The sequence below is a fragment of the Lagenorhynchus albirostris genome, chromosome 8 (assembly GCF_949774975.1).
Source record: "Lagenorhynchus albirostris chromosome 8, mLagAlb1.1, whole genome shotgun sequence".
Taxonomy (NCBI): Eukaryota; Metazoa; Chordata; class Mammalia; order Artiodactyla; family Delphinidae; genus Lagenorhynchus; species Lagenorhynchus albirostris.
The window spans coordinates 86363625-86385670 of record NC_083102.1 but is presented as its reverse complement, the minus strand read 5'-3'; the positions used below and the strand labels follow the sequence as shown (position 1 = coordinate 86385670).

Here is a 22046-nt window from a genome sequence, read left to right as displayed (position 1 = left end):
ATTCTCCAGAATGGGAGAATCTCTGTTTGGGTTTTATTTACATTGCATTTAAATCAATATAAAATAAGTCTGGGAGTAACAGAGCTTACTATCCTTACTATCCTTACTAACAGAGTCTTACTATCCTCTCTCTTCTCTGTCCAATTATCTTATCTAGGGTTTCACTGATCCTTCTGATATACACCCCCAGTCTTCCTAAGGCTCTCATTGTGAGAATTCCTCATAAATGCTGACCAGTTTGCCTCCTGTACAAAAGTGTCTGGCCTTAGGGAGCGCTTAGGAGTTGAAATCCTCTCCCCGACTCAAATGCAGAGGGGTTATGGCTGCTCAAGGACAAACATCTTTTCCTAAAATGCAAATACAACTTGGCAGCAGCCCTGTTGTCCCTCCACAATGATTTCCACACAAAATTCAGGGCTCACTGGTCCCATAAGGCTACTGATTTTAGCATTAGTTTTAGTATCTGTTTTAGTCTGTTTTTACAAGGCTCAGAAAGCCCATTGGCCTAAAATATTGAGTTGGCCAAAACTTTCCTTCAGCTTTTAAGTAAAAACAAAAGACACATTTTTTTATTTTCACCAAGAACTTTATTGAACAACATATTCACCGTTTTGTTCCACTACCTTCTGCCACACTGATATGACAGCTGTCCCAGTACAGTCTAACAAAATTGTTTCAAATGAAGTTAAAGACAGCTAAGCGGTACTAGAGCCATCTTACAGGAAAAAACGAATGAACTTTTCGGCCAACACAGTGTATTCTCAAGCTATTGCAGTTCAGTTTGGTTTGGTTTTCTTAATCAAAGTTTGGCAAAGAATTGGCCGTAATGAATACATTTTTCGGAACACAGGTGAGGATGTACGTGCGTTTGTGTAACACTCCTCCATGCACTTGTTCACACATACCAGAACACTTTCTCTTGTCCACCACATCCTTCATTATAATTCTCTTTTTCTTCAAAGGTCCCAAGCCACTCGTTTCCGTTGGCATCAACCAGCTCCTTTTGACAAGCAGCAGACGTGGGCAATAGATAATGTCTATATCGGGGACGGCTGCACAGATATGTGCAGTGGCCACGGAAGGTGCATCCAGGAAAACTGTGTGTAAGTAGGTTTTTTTCTTCCTTTTACAGAAAGTTCCTGACTCACATTCTGGCCAGGAAATGTTTCTGAAACTGGTTTTTTAATCACTTCCAAGCTGCTTTAGGTTATATTGATACATTTTTCCTGAAATCTGACCTTGAGCTAACTATGGAGTTTATGGCTATCTTTGTTCTTGCTTGGAGAGTAGGAACTGAACAATATCTTGTGGGGAGAAGGCTGAGTTATAATTGACTTGTTTTATTTTCTTCTATGTTTCTGTGATATACCTGAGCCTTGAAAAAGACATTAGAAGAAGTTCAGGAGTTTCATATGTTCTGACTGAAAATAATACATCCTAAGTATTTTTCTCACTTAGGTCTGAATGTATGTAGTGATATGCCTTACTTGTGGTTTGAATGGTATTCCTGTGGTATTTGCATAAGGAAGTATATAAATGCCTGATCAGTTTGCCAGGTGTATTTGATCGAGAGACCTACAGTTTTACTCAGAGAGCCTTAGTATCTTTGGAAGGATCGAGAGAGAGAGAGAGAGAGAGAGAGAGAGAGAGAGAGAGAGAGAGAGAGAGAGAGTGTGTGTGTGTTGTGTACTACAGGGCTCTGTGCTTTATTTTCAAAGACTGCTGTTCGATGGGATACTATGAATGAAAATGCTGATAGAGAATTCAGTTCCTTCTCCACTAATCCCTGTACACCTGGAGAGTCTTTCCTTTGATTAATGATTCTAGCCCATATCCAGCATGACCTCTGAGATCCCGGAGCCTCCCAGTCCTATATTCATATTTCCTCTAACATTGAACAGGGAATTCACTTCTGTGGTCAAAGATGGCAGATGCTATCCAAAGTACCCTCTGCTATTTGGAACGTGGCCTCTTGGATTCCTGATTGGCTCAAAGTCTCTATGAAAAAGACCAGTTTCATGAATTATTAGGACCAACCAGTTTACTTTGGTAGCTGCAGTTCCTTATCAGCCATCCAGAGCTGTGTCATGCAGGGACAGGGCTTTAGTAAATTCTTTCAAATTGCTTCTCTCTCCACCTGTAAGCCCAAGTCACTACTTTAGGAAAGCCTAGAGGCAGTTAATTCACAGCTTATTTCTAACCTAAAGCACTGTTAAGGAGAGCAGGTGAATTCCAGCAAGCTCTGTGAAGATAACTAACCTTTCATCATCTTGGACTAGGAAAAGGAGTTGGCTTCGCTAATTTGAGAGAACACTTGCAGGGGCTTTGTTTGATGTTGACTTTTCTTTTCTGTTTTTCCACTCCCAGCTGTGACGAACAGTGGGGTGGCCTGTACTGTGATGAGCCCCAGACCTCCCTTCCAACCCAACTCAAAGACAACTTCAATCGGGCCCCATCCAACCAGAACTGGCTGACTGTGAATGGAGGGAAATTAAGTACTGTGTGTGGAGCTGTGGCTTCGGGAATGGCTCTGCATTTCAGTGGGGTTAGTGTTTGGCTACTGTTTATTCATTTCTGCATCCTCTGAGTTCCCCCCCAAAAAGTCGAGTCTCTTTTGAAGTTTAATTGGCAAATCAAGATGCAGAGTTAGACACTCTAAATGCACAACCCTGATGTGAACTCACAACTTTCTACAAATCAGAAAATGCTAATTATTTTCAACACTTTCGTATCACAAATCAGCTGCGACAATTTAATTATTCAGGGTAGTGTCAGCACAGGCACATTTAAGTACACATTTAAAAAGGACTTAAACGAATTTCCAGCCTGGGATAGAGAGCTTGCACAATGTGTGAGGGTCTTCCACCTGAATGATGCTCTAATTGAAAATTCCTGAGCTTGCAACAGATTTGGGATTTAGGGAGCCAAAAATCTGGAAAATGAGCTTCAGTTTCCTGAATTTATTAACAATAATTAATCCCTTATGTAAATTATCCAAGAAAGAGTAATTGTTAGTAATTACTAAACACGTGTATTTATAGCAGATTATTTTGTGAATGATAGCAGCAATGTTAGCAAATTGCTTTGAGAAACTTTATAGCCATTATGCATTGCTGCCAAAGATGACTTGTTTAAAAGTAGAATTTCTCCAATACTATAATTAAATACCCTTTACAGGCCATTTAATTTTTAAAAACTACAAATTCACTATCAGTTCTTTACTGCCCTACCACGTCCTACCTTAGAGTTTACATTTGTGCCAATGAAATATACTAGTATTTTAGCCCAAGAGTAGCAAGAGGACATATATTATGTTGGATTTTTATAATCATCAACAGTGATTAAGAATGCAGTGTTTCATAAAGAATGCTCAACATCATTAATCTTTAGAGAAATGCAAATCAAAACTGCAATGAGATATCATCTCACACCGGTCAGAATGGCCATCATCAAAACATCTAGAAACAATAAATGCTGGAGAGGGTGTGGAGAAAAGGGAACCCTCCTGCACTGTTGGTGGGAATGTAAATTGATACAGCCACTATGGAGAACAGTATGGAGGTTCCTTAAAAAACTAAAAATAAAACTACCATACAACCCAGCAATCCCACTACTGGGCATATACCCTGAGAAAACCATAATTCAAAAAAGAGTCATGTACCACAATGTTCACTGCAGCTCTATTTACAATAGCCAGGACATGGAAGCAACCTAAGTGTCCATCAACAGATGAATGGATTAAGAAGATGTGGCACATATATACAATGGAATATTACTCAGCCATAAAGAGAAACGAAATTGAGTTATTTGTAGTAAGGTGGATGGACCTAGAGTCTGTCATACAGAGTGAAGTAAGTCAGAAAGAGAAAAACAAATACCGTATGCTAACACATATATATGGGATCTAAGACAAAAAAAAAGGTCATGAAGAACGTAGGGGCAAGACAGGAATAAAGACACAGACCTACTAGAGAAAGGACTTGAGGATACGGGGAGGGGGAAGGGTAAGCTGGGACGAAGTGAGAGAGTAGCAGGGACATATATACACTACCAAATGTAAAATAGCTAGCTAGTGGGAAGCAGCCACATAGCACAGGGAGATCAGCTCGGTGCTTAGTGACCACCTAGAGGGGTGGGATAGGGAGGGAGGGAGGGAGGGAGATGCAAGAGGGAAGAGATATGGGAACACATGTATATGTATAACTGATTCACTTTGTTATAAAGCAGAAACTAACACACCATTGTAAAGCATTTATACTCCAATAAAGATGTTAAAAAAAAAAAAGAATGCAGTGTTCACAGTACTCCTCCTAGCTTAGATGGAACTCTGAGAGGCCTAGTTTTCTTCATAGGTTCAACTAAAAAATGACTATGTTAATGAATTAATATAGAAAACATTAAAATCAACTATAAAAGTTTAAAAAGCTTACAACTAATATTGCTAATTATAATTAAGTTGTATTACATTTTTGGACATCATTTTTAAATTGCATATTAAAATAGTCATCTCAGTATACTATTTTGTTAATAGCTGATACCTTTTTAAAAATCTAAAAGATACCTATAAATAGCTAGAAATAATTTAATAAAAATATAGAATAGTTATTTTAATTTCAGCTCTCGTATTGCTTAGAAGAAAATAGAAGAGAATCTCTTTAGAATACATTGCCCTTTGTAAGTAAATTCTAATACTGAAATTTCAAAGTTCAGCATATATTTGCTGTGTACCTACTGTATGCTAAAGGCCATACTAGGAGTTAGTATAATAGGAGAGATAAGAAAATCATTATTGCAATACTGTGTGACTTGTATTGCAAAAGAAAGGATGGAAGCCAGAGAATACCTAGAACCTGTAATGACGATTCCTTATCACCGTGTTGTTGCATTCTGCTTCTTTTCCTTAGGGTTGCAGTCGGCTGTTGGTCACAGTGGATCTAAACCTCACTAATTCTGAGTTTATCCAATTTTACTTCATGTATGGATGCCTGATCACACCAAACAACCGTAACCAAGGTGTTCTCTTGGAATATTCTGTCAATGGAGGCATTACCTGGAACCTGCTAATGGAAATCTTCTATGACCAGTACAGTAAACCTGGGTTTGTATTCTATTTTATCTCTTATAACTAGTATGTTGAGCGAAGATGCTTAGTAAGGCCTGCCAGCAATCCATCACAGGGACCACAGGGGACCTGGACCACACTCACCAGTAGAGGATGCCTCTGAGACCAACACGAAGACAAGGTTTCTGAGCTAGATAAGCAGCTGGTTTAGGGTTTTTATTTCAAAAAAAACTAGTTTGTGAATCCATAAATAAGATAAAATACACAATCACAATGCCAGTAATGAATAGATCCACTGTAAAAACTCATATAAATTAATGAATATATGATAATGAATTTCAACAGCATTTTGGGAAAGTGGAAACAGAAAAGTAATTTATTTGTTTGTTTATATAGTGTTCACTCCATTTTAGAGAATTGGGGGCTAGAAAATAAACACAAAATGTAAATATCCTTAAGAAGCCTAGAGTCTATTTTTAAATTCCTTATTGAAAAACCCTGAAGAAACACAATGTATGGGTCATTTTTAAGAATATACTCTTGAAGGGCAAAAAACAATTGTGGCTGATTAGAAAAGTCCAAAGGTTGTTAAAAAGGAAAAGAGCATATTTATTAAAGTAGGAGGAGAATAGGGAAGAGGAAGGTGATATAGGAGAGAAAGAGAGAAGGAGAGAAGGTTGGAGGAGAGCAGAGCAGAGGGGAGGGGCGGAGAAAGGAGGGGAGGGGAGGAGTGATTGCAGCCCAGTCAAGAAACAGAATAAATAAAAGGAGAAACATAGATAATCTCAGTGCATGGCAAACCAGGTACAAGCTAAAAATTATGTAAAATAAAAACAATCAAGAATCTTGTAAATGATAATTTAAATTCAACCTATCGGTCAAGAATATGTTCAACTGTGAATTACAGAAAACCTAAAATAACTTAAAAGGTGTTTTTTCCTCTCGTATGTAAGTTAGATCCAGAAGGAAGTAACCCAGAGCTGCTACAGCGGCTCCACCAGGACCAGAGACCCAGGTTCCTTCTAACTGGTACTTCTGCCACACTCAACGCTTTGGTCTGAGAGGACCCACATTCCAGCCTGCAGGCAGGAGGATGGGGCAAGAGCAGTGTGCTGTCTCTCTTTAAGGACACTTCCTAACAGTTGTCCACACTTCCTTTCACATTCTAATAGCCAGAACTTAGTCACAGAGACACACCCAGATGCAAGGCAGTCTGGGTGTGGTGTCTTTATTCTGGGTGATTATTCGCCTCGCTAAAAAGATAGGCTCCTAATATGAAGGGAGAATGGGGAATATGGCAATTGAGGAAATGCCAGCCGTCTCTGCCATAAGCAGAAGTTTTAAATACTGCACTTGCATTAAAGTTGGACACCAATAAAGGATTCCAGATAGAAACTAAGTGGTACACAGTGTAATAGTGCAAAAAAATGTGCTCACCTATTAGTAGGAGATAGTAGGCAAGGCAAGTAAACTGTTTATGGAGAAAGTTATAATGACTCTCACATATGAGTTCCTGAACACTTTAACAGCATAGTATACAGGGAGAAGGAAGTTATGTTTCTGTAGGGTAAAAGCATAACTGTCTAACCCACTTTAGTTCTCTGAAGGAGAAACAAATTCACCAAGGCAGGAACAGTGGTCATAATTTATTTACACTTTTCAGCAGCCTTGGATAAATTTCCACTCCAAAGGATTTTAAAATGTGGTCAAGGATTTATCAGGATAGAGAAATGAAGATAAAAGATTGTTGCTCTGGATAAAGAAGTGTGATTGTGTGTTCCTCCAGGAACGGATAGATTTCTGATGTTATTTAATACTTTTTTAAAATGTTAATTAAACATGCCAATTCAAAGGAGAAAAATTATAGAAAGATCTTACAAGGTGAGCATACAAAAAAAGAGGGAAGGGAGGGGCACAGGTGAGCTTCAAAACTGAGATGCATGAGGAAATTAACTTTGGAAAAGATTATTTACCTAAAGACTCATGGTCTCCAAACTGCCAGTTACTACACAGCTGAGGGTCTGGGATTCACAGTCTACACTTCCCTTCCCTAAGACCAAGATCCACTGAGTTATCATGGCCCAAAGGGTGCACAAAATGATGGACATAATCAAAAAAAGTATTTAAGGGACTTCGCTGGTGGTCCAGTGGCTAAGACTCTGCACTCCCAATGCAGGGGGCCCAGGTTTGATCCCTGGTCAGGGAACTAGATCCCACATGCCACAACTAAGAGTCCACATGCCACAACTGAAGATCCTGCATGCCGTGACTATGACCCAGAGCAGCCAAATGAATAAAATAAATAAATAAATATTTTTTAAAAAGTATTTAAAATCCAAGTACTGGAAATCCAACTAATAACATCCTAGCCTTGAATGGATTTTGATTGCCCCTCATCTGGAATACTTCCTACTCTTCTGGTCATTATACTTCAAGGAAGACATCAAAGAGAGAAGAAGAAGGGAACATAAAATCAACAAGGAAATAGTATGTAGGCAAAACTAAAATAACAAAACCTCTTCCATGTGAAAGACGAAAACCCAGGGGTCATATTGAAGCCCTCTGCTTAAGGGGTCTTCCCAGGATGAACTGCAGTGCTAACACTCAGAGGCAGCCCTGGAATGTAAAGGGAGGTAGATTAGCATGGATAAAAAGATGAGACTTTATGAGAGAGTAAACCTCAGGGAATTATTTTCCCCAACAGACTTTATGAGTTGTGAATATCATTTCGAAGGGGTTTGATATCTTCCTGAGGTTTAAATGCATCATTGTGATTAAGGGGTATTTCCGACCTTATTTGTAGCTGATTAAGATTCATGTTGGAGGGTGGAGCCATGTGTTTCCATGTCTGTCTTTGGTGATTGAGTCAGGGGCAGCCTGCTGGGCTTGTTAGCCCATGGTTCTCACTCAGCGTTTCTAAGTATAATGTTTTCAATAAAGCATAAAGTCGATGTCAAACCAGGCAACTGATGAAGTAATTACATATATCCTGGTACTCTCAGGCTGAGAACCCAAATGTCCTGCCACAATCTAGTGTCCAAATTCCAAGCAAATTTCTGGTACACATGGGAGTGGAATAAAATCAAGGTGGCAGGGGAAGGAAACAGATGAAACCAGCCCCTGAGTGGCAGAAAAAAAGTCAGTATCGGTTTATGTCTACCAAAGTGCATATACCCTATGCCTACCGATCTGGAGGGTCTCTAGACAAGCAGAAAACTGTAGGGTCCCTCTCAGTCCTGCCCAGGGACAGTTAGAGCAAGGGGGTAGTTCCAGGATGCTTGAATTTGTTCACATTCTGTTTCCCCAATTTAGTGATTTGTGAGACTTTGTAAAATTAAGACAATTTATCGTGGTTTTTAAAAACAATTTTAGCTAACGTCCTCTCCTCATCCTCCATGTGACATGTAATATCTTATCTCTGGTTGCACATCCCTTCCTTGCATGAGATATTTGACAAGACTTTCCCCCCCACCACCCCAACCATCATTTTCTTCAGATTCGTGAATATCCTTCTCCCCTATGACGCTAAAGAGATTGCTACTCGTTTCCGCTGGTGGCAGCCGAGACACGACGGCCTGGACCAGAACGACTGGGCCATTGACAATGTCCTCATCTCAGGGTCTGCGGACCAGAGGACCGTCATGCTGGACACCTTCAGCAGCGCCCCAGTGCCCCAGCACGAGCGTTCACCCTCGGATGCTGGCCCTGTGGGAAGAATTGCTTTCGACATGTTTATGGAGGACAAAACTGCAGGTAAATTTTTCACTGATGCTAAATGAAAATCCATTTGGGTCTTTTCCAAAAAGTGGAATGTGGAACCTTTTACAGATTCTCAAGTGGTACAGAAACAGTGAAAAGGGTGTCACCCTTTTGCTTCTCTCAACCTTCCTGGTTTACATTGTAACTAAATCTTTTCTTTCGGTCAAGCCAGCAAGTTTGTTTTAATAGCATTCAATAATTTTATTAATAGGGTAATTTTCTTTTTAAAAATTTTCATTTCTACGTTTCTTGTTTTTTATTTTGGTTAGAAAGCCAACATTTTTTGGACATTTTTTTATTCTCCAAGGACAAGTGTTTTGTTTTGCTGCACGTCAGACGCGTTTGTGATGGTATTTCATGTTTTCAGAAGTGTCCAAGGTCATGCTTGTTATTCTTCATTCCTGATAGGAGTATCACAGTGCCCCAGTGAACTGTCAAGGATCTCTCCATGCTGTTCTTATTTTTAACGACTTCTTTTCATTTCGTGACACTATTCTGGTCACCTTTTCTTAAGTGGTGTCGTATATTAAGGATATGGCTTTGTCATGCCACATACTTGGTTATACTACATAAAACATGGTATCCTCAGGTGAAGTAGTGATGTTTAATTACACATATCGTATCAACACTGCAAGTGCTATCGAACAGATATACTGTACCCCTATAGATTCATCAGACAGTGGGACTGTGCCATATCCAACTCTGCAGTAGCCTCTTGCATAGAAAGGACAATCTGGTTGTATTTTACAATAATAAGACTGATAAGAACCTTCTGGAGGAATGAAATCTATGCTGAAGACAGTTGAAATGTGAGGAATTTTAATAACTTAAAATACTTAATTATTAGTTTTTATTTTAAAAGCAACACATGTTCAAAGTATGAAATTAAGAAAATACAGAAAATCATGAAGATGAAAATGAAAATCACCCAGAGGATAACCATCATCAATATTTTGATATTTTTCTTAGAGTCTTTTTTTCTATGCCTCTGTATAATCGTATTTTTTTTGCTGTACGTGGGCCTCTCACTGTTGTGGCCTCTCCCGTTGCGGAGCACAGGCTCCAGACGTGCAGGCTCAGCGGCTCCGCAGCATGTGGGATCCTCCTGGACCGGGGCACGAACCCATGTCCCATGCATCGGCAGGCAGACTCTCAACCACTGCGCCACCAGGGAAGCCCTATAATCGTATTTTTAACAAAATTATAATCTTAAATTATACATATTTGTAGCCTGCTTTTTTCATTTAGAATTAAATCCTTACCATTTCCTCTTGTCCTTAAGTATCTTTGAAAATATAATTTTAATAGCTGTATAATATTCCATTATAATTTTTATCATTTAAACATTGAATATTTAGATTAATTATTCTTATTAATTTATTTATTAGTATTTCACATGGCACAGTGGTATAACTGCAGATATTTAATAAAAATCACCCTTTTAAATAGAAAAAGCTTAAAATGTTCTTCACCACTTCCAAGTAGTCTTACTCTTTCAAGAAGGTTATTGAGAAGACTTACATAGATCTGGTTCAGAACTTTGCTAAAGTACTCATTTATTTTTCCCTATGTAATGGTTTACATAAGTGAGTTTATGATCAGAGAATAATTTTAGTACAACTTCTGTACGAATAAAAGCAAATACGTATTTTTCAAGTACCTAAAATAGTGATATTTACTTTAGACTAATTCTTGATGTACAATTAAGCTCCTGCTTGTCTTGCAAAGATGGTGCTCCTAGAAAGTGTAATATCTACTTATATAAGTAGTTTATTGTATTGTGGAAGAAATTAGTGTTAGCTGATTAATGTAAGCCCTTTTTCATCAGGATTGCAGAGTTCTAGCATAAAATAAAATATGTACCCCAGAATAAACTCAGGGTATTCTTATTGGAATTCAAATTTCTGTGCCTTTTGATTCTTGAATCCTGTATCTGTGCTATAGGACTAAATGTAGCTCCAAATCCCATGGAATGAAAACTTAACAGATAATGGCATTGTGGTAGCCATTTGAGTCCTGGAGATAAACTGCTTGTTCTACAGATATATGTTATGCTCAGACAAAATCAAAAAGACACAACACTAGTGAAGGCTCAATTCCAATTAAATTGTTTGGTCTCTTCTCTGACTCTTCTGAGACCAGCCAACTCTGTGATTTGCACAGTAACCCAAGCCTCCAGTTGCACCCATTCATCTTCACTGTGAATGCTGGAGCTAACCAGGAAACTGCAGAGAAACGTTGGACCTATGAAATCAAAGTGTATCATGAATTAGATGAGATTTACAGATATGTTTCATTTCTAACCTTTCTGGGGTAAAATCATTATGTTCAAACACCTCTTCTGGGCTTCCTTGGTGGTTCAGTGGTTGGGAATCTGCCTGCCAATGCAGGGGACACGGGTTTGTACCCTGGTCCGGGAGGACCCCACGTGCCGCGGAGCAACTAAGCCCGTGTACCACAGCTGCTGAGCCCGCGTGCCTAGAGCCTGTGCTCTGCGGCAGGGGAAGCCACTGCAATGAGAGGCCCGTGCACCGCAACGGAGAGTAGCCCCCGCTCGCCGCAACTAGAGAAAGCCCGCGCCCAGCAGCGAAGACCCAACACAGCCAAAAATAAATTAATTAAATAAATAAATTTATTAAAAAAACAAACCACCTCTTCCGAAAGGGAAAGGGAATTGTGACAGACACGAATGTGTGCTCACGCACACACGTGTGTGTGTGTGTGTGTGTGTGTGTTTGAGAGAGAGGGACAATAGGATTATTCTACACTGATCAGATCATAACCTTGCTGCTTAAATTTTCCTTAGACTCCTAGAAGCTTTTTTTAAAAAATCACTTTATTGAGGTGTAATTGATGTACAAAAAGCTTTAGATATTTAATTTATACAATTTGATGAGTTTGGAGATAAGTGTTCACCCATGAAACCATCACCACAATAAAGGCCATAATTTATCAATCACCTCCAAAAGTTTCCTCCTGCCCCCCCTCTTTTTTAATATTGATTTTTCTGTTATAGTAAGAGCACTTAACATTAAGATCTCTCTTAGCAAATTTTTAAGTATGAAATGCAGAATTGTTAACTGTAGGCGCCATGTTGTACAGTAGATCTCCTGAACTTATTCAGCCTTGCATTACTGAAACTTTGTGCCCTTTGACTGACAAGTCCCCATTTCCCCCTTCCACTATTCTACTCTCTGGTTCTATGAGTTTTACTATTACAATTTTTTTAATTGCCCAGAAAGTACTACCAAAATTTGAGTAGAAATAGCTAACTCACTTGGCTATCATGTTACTAAAAATCTTCCTCTATCATGTTACTAAAAATCTTCCTCCTTTAGATTCTGTCTAAAAAGTTAAACACCTGTCAGAAAAAAGAAATGGGTATACATTTTCCTTTGCTTTTCATCTGTAACACATAGAATACACTCTTTCTTTCTAAATGTAGACTTAGCTAGTATTGGTACTTGATATATCTCAATCTCTCAGTATCCATGTTCCTAAAACGATGTGCTTACATTAGTGTTTTGTCTGTGGATGGTATGTAAGAAGAGAGATTTCTACTTAACATAATTCTAGATGTTGCCTAAAGTGAAAATTTGTTTCAAAGTATTTTTGTCATAAATCTGTCATAAAATTTTTGTTCTTCTTTTTTTAAGTAAATGAGCACTGGCTATTCCATGATGATTGTACAGTAGAAAGATTCTGTGACTCCCCTGATGGTGTCATGATTTGTGGTAGTCACGATGGAAGAGAAGTGTATGCAGTGACCCATGACCTGACCCCCACTGAAGGCTGGATCATGCAATTCAAGGTGAAAATGTGATGACCTCAATTACATAAATAGCCATACACCAGCAATATAAAAATGAAAAAAATTGTGGAGACAACGATCATACAATACTTTATTGACTTAATACATACTTTGAAAAATGAAATTTAATATTAAGATAATATATCAATACATCCCAACTGTATATAACTTAATGATTAAAAGTATTTTATTTTTGAACTATTTCAAGATGAAACTTACATAAGAGTAAATGTGTTTCTGTCTGGGATTAAATACTGATAGAGCAAAATACTGATAAATAAAATGTAGGATACTGATTTCAATTCCCTGAGTCTAAATCATTATATGATTTAGGCAATTTTCTTCCTTTAAGAGAAGATTAAAGCTATTGCAGTTATACCTACTTTTTTTTATATACCTACTTTCTTTACAAAAGCATTTCAGTGTTTCTGGAGAAAAAAAATTATAGAAAACAAAGGCATGATTAGCATTAATGCCAACATGAATTTTGGCCAAGATTTTCTTTCAATCAATTTATTCTGTCTACCTCAATCCCACTGTATTAGCAACAAATGTTGCATTATGACTATCTCCATCAACAAAGGGTTAGGGTCGAAAGTACCTTCTGTAATTACTTCATTGCATCTTACTTGTAGTTAAAAGTGATTTATTGAGAGTCATAAATTGTATAACAAAACAGTAAACTTGGTAAAGCTGTTAGTAATCCTTCTTGGTCGAGCATTCTGCCAAACAGAAGTGCCAGCCCATTAGCACAACAAACAACAATCTGTAAGAGGAGGCCCAGGCCTACCAAGGCAATCAGCCAGCCACGGCAGGAGCGCAGATTTCAGCTTCTCTCCAAACTCCCTGCACGATATATGTGGCACTTTCTATAATCTGTCACCTTGGACAACCATGTCAACTCCGCCGTCTATCAGCAGAGCAAATAATGAACCTGAAAATACAGGACAGATGTGGTTGTCTGTCAGTGATCGGCAACTTTCTTGCTACCAAGTCTTTAGAGCAGAAACATGTAATATGGTTTTAATACCTCAATAATCTTGCATTTCCGTTTGTTAGATCTCTGTTGGATGTAAAGTATCTGAAAAAGTCACCCAGAATCAAATTCATGTGCAGTACTCTACTGACTTTGGTGTGAGCTGGAGTTATCTGGTCCCTCAGTGCCTACCTGCAGACCCAAAATGCTCTGGAAGTGTTTCTCAGCCATCTGTATTCTTTCCAACTAAAGGATGGAAAAGGATCACCTACCCACTTCCTGAAAGTTTAGTTGGAAAGTAAGTAGAAGATTAAAATAAAGCCTAGTTCCAAGCAGTAGACATAGGTTTAGGGACACTGTGGTCAGCCTGAAAGTATTGTGTAATTGTGGATGAAATGCTCTCTTCCTCCCTAACTCTAAAGGTTCTCTAACTGGTGACCTCCATGATGAGCTAATTTAAGGAGACCTCAAATTGTAATCCTCAGACTTGTCAAGATAGACCTTGACAGGCCCTTCCATTTTCCATACCTCAGTGTCTGAAAATGGGGACAGAGCAATAGTGATGGCCTTGGAGCCAGTTGAAAACACGTATGCTACCTTATGCACCTTGTAAATTGTGGTCCACTGTACATCATATGCTTTCCACATTACTGCCTTGTCAATCCATGATAGAGCCAAGAACAAAACCTAACTCATCATGCTATTTGTGCAAATGCAGTTTGTAGGTAGGTTTCATTTTTTTCTTATCAAAGCATTATGTTCTGCACCTGCGGTGAAAAGTAATTAGCCTGGAGCAGTAGTGAGCCAAGATGATTAAACTGTTTTTTGAAAAGTATGTGGATAAGTTAATTTAGGCAATTACAAAAAATTTCCAAAGATGCCACATGCTGCAACTAAGACCCGGTGCAGCCAAATAAATAAATAAATACATATTTTTTAAAAATTTCCCTTCAACTATAAAATTAGGGGGAAAGATACATTAATGAAGATGACAGGTATACTTCTACCATATGAATCACAGTTTCTGGCTAAATGAAGATCCTTCTTGTAAAACAGAGTTAGGATATAGGACCAGAACATATAGATCCTTTGAATACACATGGCAAAAAAAAAAAAAAAATCCCTTAGAGATCATTTATTACATGACCACTCACAGTTTTCTGCTACAAATCTAAAGGGCTTAGTCAATTAACATGCTAGAAAACAATCAGGATACTTTCAGCTGCAGGTAACAGAAAACTCCATTCAAATTCAAATTAAATTTGGCTCAATTGAAGATGAAATGTATTATATCTATAATGAAAAAAAACCCAAAGATAAGTGGACTCTAGGATTGGTTGATTGACAAGCTCAACAGTGTCTTCAAGGACATTGTTATTTCTTACTCTTACTCTTCGCTCCACTGTCCACACATGGATGTCACACTCAGTCTTCAGGCTGGTTCTCCTCGTGAACATAGATGACTTCCAGAAAGCTGGAGCACAGTGTATCCTTACCTGTGTCCAATGGGAGAGAGAGAGAGAGAGTCGCTTTTCTTTCTAACAGAGCTGGAGCAAGTGCCTCCTTGCATCCCGTTGGTACAAATTAGTTCAAGAATGCCCGTTCCTGACTCCGTCAATAGTGAGGGGCCTTATATTACAGTGATTATCTCATATGACTCATCTGTGCTGAAAGGGATGCTGGGGAGCCACCACAACCTCACTTCCTCGTTTCCCCCTCCTGTCTTTACTCTGTTTTTTATAATGAAGTATAATTTACATTCAGTAAAATGAACACATTTTAATTGTTCCTCACAGTGAGTTCTTCCCATTGTATAACCCACGTAACCACCACATGAAACAAGATACAGAACATTCATATCGTCCCAGAATGTTCCCTCATGCACTGTGAACTCTTTCCACCAAAATAGGGTGGCATATTTTAATATAAGGTTAATTATGAGGCTTGTATTTCCCCCAGAAGACAGAGAAGAGCAATGATGAAATTGAAATCTCAGGGAAATCTTCGTTTAATATATAACCCTTTCAAAATTGTCTTCTAATTAGCACAGTTACTCTGAGAATATTCATTATCTTTGAGGAATTCAGGAGTTGCTGTTTCCCAACCACCTGAGGGCCGTGTGTATGCTGACAAGGCTCTGTCAAAGGATTGATTCACCTTCTGTACAATTTCAGGAATACGATTAATGAATCGAAATTGTGTCACAGCCACTGGACTCCAGTTCATAAGCCACCTGATTTATGATAGTTACGGATTTGCATTTTTAAATGTTCCTTTTGCTTGAAATAGAGATTCCACTGTGGTTTTGGTGGGGTTTTTTTTTACAAGTTTAGTCACGTATTTTGAAAGGTAAATTGAACTGGCTTTAAACTTGCATTTCTAGAAAGATAGTGGTACTCTGAAGACATCTTTTATTAACCCATTTCATCTTGTCAGAATGATTTAAATGTTTTTTCTCTTGACTACTGAATATACACGCAGGAAAATGGACCTGAGTAAAGTTAACTTTTGTTCTTCACTCCTTTGCTCTTGTGTTGCCAATAGTCCTGTAAGGTTTAGGTTCTATCAGAAGCACTCAGATACTCAGTGGGCAATTGACAATTTCTACCTGGGCCCTGAATGCTTGGACAACTGCAGAGGCCATGGGGACTGCTTAAAGGAACAGTGCATCTGTGATCCGGGATACTCTGGGCCAAATTGCTACTTGACTCACACTCTGAAGGTAACGTTAAAGCCCCTGGAGGAAGCATGTACTCTCATTGCGGACCATGCATCAAGAACCAGCTTAAGAGTGAGACTAGGGGCTTCCCTGGTGGCGCAGTGGTTGAGAGTCCGCCTGCCGATGCAGGGGACACGGGTTCGTGCCCCGGTCCGGGAAGATCCCACCTGCCGCGGAGCGGCTGGGCCCGTGAGCCATGGCCACTGAGCCTGCGCGTCCGGAGCCTATGCGTCCGGAGCCTGTGCTCCGCAACAGGAGAGGCCACAACAGTGAGAGGCCCACATACCGCAAAAATAAAAAAATTAAAAAAAATTTAAAAAGTGAGACTAATAATTTATAACCACATTCTTTGGGGCCCCTAGTCAATAAATCCTTTGTATGGAAACTTTAAAAATATGTATTAGGTTTAAGGGTTCTGGATTCCTAAATCAATCTCCAAGGTCAGGGGCACGGACTACCAGGGAGAACAAGATAATCAGGGAATATTGGGGGGAAAGTGCTAAAACTGTTTTATTTTATCTTCTTTAAATTTTCAATTTTTGTTCATGTTTCATAGAAACAAAATAAAGTACAAAAGTATTTTTATATAATATATCAATAAATAAGTATATTTTGAGAGTACATGCTTAAGTAACGTTTTACCAGTAGGAGTATTACTATACTCAACTTTACAATTGTTTTATTTTAAGATTCTAGATTTTAAATTCCAATTATTAAACATTATTTAAGCAGTTTAAATGATCTTCAATATATGATGGAAAAGAATACTATGGATGTATCCTGTTGGGTTTCTTTTAATATCTTTTGGAAAAGCATTTGAAATCAGCTCTAATTCTTTTCAAGTCCAAGATGTAATTCTGTATTGTCTTAACTATTCCATAATTATTCTTTAAAATTGTTATTTTTAAATACATGCCACTTAATTTTTTCCAGACTTTCCTGAAGGAACGCTTTGACAGTGAAGAAATCAAGCCTGATTTATGGATGTCCTTGGAAGGTGGAAGTACTTGTACTGAGTGTGGGATTCTTGCAGAGGACACTGCACTCTATTTTGGGGGATCCACAGTGAGACAAGCTATTACCCAAGATTTAGATCTCAGAGGGGCAAAGTAAGTCAATTTTTTGTTATTTTTGTCACAACTTAGTAAGCTGGCCCCCGAACCAGAACGCGTGTGGAAGATGCTGTTATCCAGGACTTGAGTAGACGATTTGTTCTAATTAACTGTTCTGACGGATAATATGTGCTTGCGTTCAGATTCCTGCAATACTGGGGGCGCATCGGTAGTGAGAATAACATGACCTCCTGCCATCGGCCCATCTGCCGGAAGGAAGGCGTGCTGTTGGACTACTCTACCAATGGAGGCACGTTTTGGGGGTGAAAGCCACGCCCTGGAGCAGATTGCCACATTCCATCCAGTGCCCCTCAGCAGAGTCCCTGCAAAGCTTTGCTGACCTGGCAGTGCAAATAGTGAAAGCCACAAAGAGAAAGCTACAGACCTTAGTTGCATTACACGTTCTATATATGTGTGACTTCTGTGTTATACAAAATCTACCCAAAAAGGGACAAGAGAGAAATCACATTAAAAAAAATAAACTCCAAACTTTATGAATAAAGAAAATAATCACGATGCTTAGCTGAAGCTTGATTATAAATGATACAATTAAGAAATAAATTTTTGCTTGGTCTTCCAAGTAAAAGATAATTTTAAAAACATTTTAAAGTGTTTTAAAAAGCTTTTGTGTGAACAAGCATGTAATAAATGCTATAGAAGAGCTATAAGAAAACGTCATTAGTTGTGAAAAAAGATAGTCAATTCGTGAGTCTGTCACACTTTTAACAAGATTCTGTTTCATTATTTTGAAGTAGCTGAAACCAGGCCAGTAGTACCATGAGGTCTTTAGAAAATCAGCTTTAGCAGATAGGTATCATTCTTAATAACTGGCAGATAAATAGATGACCCCGAAGTATTTTAGGGTATTCAAAAAGTGTTTTCTTAAGTAACATAAACATTCCACCTACTCTCTTATCAGTTGATGACAGAAGCTTCATATTCGTCCAACAAATCACAAATTGCATAGACTTATAATAGCTATATTTAAAAATGCTAGGAGTTCTTGTCCAGAAACATGCAAAACATGGGTGTTTCTCATTATTTATGAGAAATAATGCATATAGGAATCGAGAACAAAATTTTAGAAGCAGAAAGTATATAATTTTTACTTAAGTGTTTCTATTTGTGGCCAAGTATTTCTAAATACCCTTCTTCCCCTTATATCATCAGCCTCATTTTGAAGCAATATGTATAAGTGGGGAACACTTATATTAAAGTCAGTGAAATCAGTTCTCATTATCTGGCTGAAGATTTCTTTGGGAAATTTACAGTAACTGCAGTATACTGGTGGTTTGTGATGTTTTTTCCAGATATGTTACTTTTTTGGTGTATTTGCTTTATAGGAATTACTTGGACTTTGCTCCATGAGATGGATTATCAGAAATACATTTCTGTCAGACACGACTACATCCTTCTTCCCGAGGATGCCCTCACCAACACAACTCGACTTCGCTGGTGGCAGCCTTTTGTGATCAGCAATGGACTTGTGGTCTCCGGGGTAGAGCGTGCTCAGTGGGCACTAGACAACATTTTGATTGGTGGAGCAGAAATCAATCCCAGTCAACTGGTCGACACTTTTGATGATGGTAAGAAACAAGACATTGAACAATCTTTCCTGTGAGTCTTTTGTCTGATTATGTCTTTACATGAGTTACTATATGAAAAGCCTTTAGATGAGTTCCTAGCACATATTTACTGATCAACGAATGTTAGCTATTATTTTGCCCAATAATTTATACATCTTCAAGGTTGGCTGCTTGTTGAAATGTCAACTAAGAATTTATGTTGAAATGTCAACTAAGACTTTAATAAATCTCATTAAAGACAAAATGTCTCACTCTAAGTATAATTTGAAATTTCAGTAGCCCAAAATAATTTCTGTTTCTTTAGGAATTTCTGTGCAGAGATACACATTGTATTGGTTTGAAAGTATACCAGGAAAAATTTTGCAGTGGTGAAAGTTACCGGTCTAGCAATTACATTTTAAAAGTTGAGTAATCATTGTCCTAGCATTTAATAATCTTTTCTAGATGTGATTTCTCATCTTGGATTTGTATATTATACCAGTTAAATAAAATAAAAGTCAATCTTAAAGAGTAAGCAAAGAGCTAGAGCATAGACATTCAGGTAGTTCAACACTAAACCAATTAATTCAAGAGAATAACATGCCATATTGCTTCCAATTTACCTTAACAGAAGGCACTTCCCATGAAGAAAACTGGAGTTTTTACCCTAATGCAGTGAGGACAGCAGGATTCTGTGGCAATCCATCCTTCCACCTCTACTGGCCAAATAAAAAGAAGGACAAGACTCACAATGCTCTCTCCTCCAGAGAACTCATCATACAGCCAGGATACATGATGCAGTTTAAAGTAAGGGGAATCAGCTCTTCCAGAGTCTGCATTACATTTGGGGGAGGGGGTATAGAGAGAATACTTATTTGAACAACTCCAAGGAAATGATTGATTTCATTCATTAAAAGAGACTTTATCAATAAAAGAAGTTAGCTTTCACAAAGACCTTTATCTTGTAGGATTATTTGAACACAGGTTAAAATCTAAGTATATTGGGACGTGGCAAGAAATGTAACTGTATTGTATCTCAGATATGTAATCTTGAGTTCACTTTTCCAAACTTGGAAATAAAAAGCTCAAATAGGCACATCTGCCTATTAGTTTCTTTGTCTCTGTCCCCCCTTTCTGTCAGTCTCTCTCCTCCATTTCTGTACCACTTTCTCTTTATGCCTATTTCATACATCAAGCCACTTTGCTTTCTTTTTTTTTTTTTTTTGCCGTACGCGGGCCTCTCACTGTTGTGGCCTCTCCCGCTGTGGAGCACAGGCTCCAGACGCGCAGGCTCAGTGGCCATGGCTCACGGGCCCAGCCGCTCCAAGGCATGTGGGATCTTCCCGGACCGGGGCACAAACCCGTGTCCCCTGCATCGGCAGGCGGACTCTCAACCACTGCGCCACCAGGGAAGGCCCACTTTGTTTCTTTATCTATCCTTTTTCATTATGTCTTTCCATTTTTCTTTTGTCTCTGACTTCCAAAAACGAACCTGTACATTAGCCCAATTGGAACTTCCCAAATCCTCAAAGATTTGAAAAGGACTCTCACTTCTTAAAATTGCATATTTTATTCATATAGAAGAATGGAAGGGAAGGCATAGGAGGTAATTAATAGACAATTAGAGAGAAAGATAAAGCAATATCAATTAATGTCTTTCTCACTGAAGAACACACTAAAAAGGGGCATTACAGAAATGCAGTTTATTACTAGATCTTTTTAAAGAGACAGATCAGTTCTAATACCCTTATTTAAAAAGATGTGCTATAATCACAATTAATAGTAAGAATCCTTATCAGTATAATAAAAATGTATTCACAGCTGGGAGAAGGGGAAAATCAGGACTTATTATGTATAGGGTTTCAGTTTTGCAAGATGAAAAATTCCTAGAGATATGTCGAAAAAACAAACAAATTTTCTGGTTTCCTCAGCTCTGTGTTAAACTCTCCTTCAGAGACTGTAGGGTGGTGAGGCAAGCCCCCCAAATGCTACCACTCCTTCAGGACTGTCTTTAACTTAGTGACATGAAGGATGCTCAAGGTCACGTCCAGTGTTATACCACCCCTAATTCCAAGCCACGTCCCTTAAGGCTTTCCCTCTACCAGGCTCACATCAGAGCATTTTTTGATTAAGTTGGTTGGGACCTCCTCTTTTACTTCTTCTATCAACCCAGAACTGAAGAGACTGAAATTTTCTCTAGCCAAGTCAGTTTGTTTCATAAAAAAAAAAAAGCTTGTCCCCAGAAATCTCATGATTAAAGTGTCACTAAATCTGCATTTTTACAGTCACCATAGAATGGTTACCTGTGTATGTGTGGCTGAGTTGCTTTGCTGTGTGCCTGAAACTGTCACAACATTGTTAATCGGCTACACTCCAATATAAAATAAAAAGTTAAAAAAATAAAAAAATAAAGTCACCCTAGACTTTCTAAACACCATATCCATAACAGCTTTCAGCTTTCACCCATTCCTTGTTTTTCCTTTTCTTTGTACTATTTGGCACTCTTTTCCTTGTCTTCTCCAGCTCGTGAAATTCTCTTTGCTATTGGCTTCTGGGTTCTCTGCTGCTTCTCCTCTTACCTTCTTGATATCCACGTCTGTCTCCTTTTTGGTTCCTCTTCTTCCCTCAGCCTGGTAAATATCAGCATTTCTTAGTACTTCTCCCTGGCTTTCTTCTCTCTTCACAGACATTCTCACCTTTGGAAACCTCATTCATCCTCTGGCTTCAAATATCACACCTTTAAGAGCAACTCCCAAATCTGCATATCCAACCTTGACTGGCCCATCAGCAGCCAATTCAGTACTTTTAATAGCCTGTGTACATTTCTACACCTCTGCCTTACTGGCACCTCAACTCAACATGTCTAACGGTGAACTTCATATCTTCCTGCCCCATGCCCACTTCTCTTTCTGATTTTCCTGTTTCTCTTGATAGCACTGCCTGTCACCTATTCACTGGCTCTAAATTTTAATTTAGTCTTTGACTTTTCACTTTTCACATCTAATCAGTTACTACATCCTTTAAATTCTAACTCCCAGTGTT

The 22046-nt window shown here is 38.5% G+C and overlaps 1 protein-coding gene across 2 annotated transcripts in view; it reads left to right on the top strand.

Annotated features, from left to right (window-relative positions):
- The window catches only part of RELN (reelin), a 516315-nt gene that overhangs the window by 475119 nt on the left and 19150 nt on the right, over positions 1 to 22046 (top strand). For both annotated transcript variants that reach the window (XM_060157241.1, XM_060157242.1), the window contains exons 47-57: positions 963 to 1103; positions 2368 to 2545; positions 4905 to 5098; positions 8559 to 8815; positions 12478 to 12632; positions 13692 to 13906; positions 16153 to 16330; positions 17261 to 17436; positions 17583 to 17689; positions 18783 to 19025; positions 19636 to 19811. In XM_060157241.1, the coding sequence (XP_060013224.1) occupies positions 963 to 1103; positions 2368 to 2545; positions 4905 to 5098; positions 8559 to 8815; positions 12478 to 12632; positions 13692 to 13906; positions 16153 to 16330; positions 17261 to 17436; positions 17583 to 17689; positions 18783 to 19025; positions 19636 to 19811 (2020 nt within the window). The remainder of the gene's footprint in view (positions 1 to 962; positions 1104 to 2367; positions 2546 to 4904; positions 5099 to 8558; positions 8816 to 12477; positions 12633 to 13691; positions 13907 to 16152; positions 16331 to 17260; positions 17437 to 17582; positions 17690 to 18782; positions 19026 to 19635; positions 19812 to 22046) is intronic.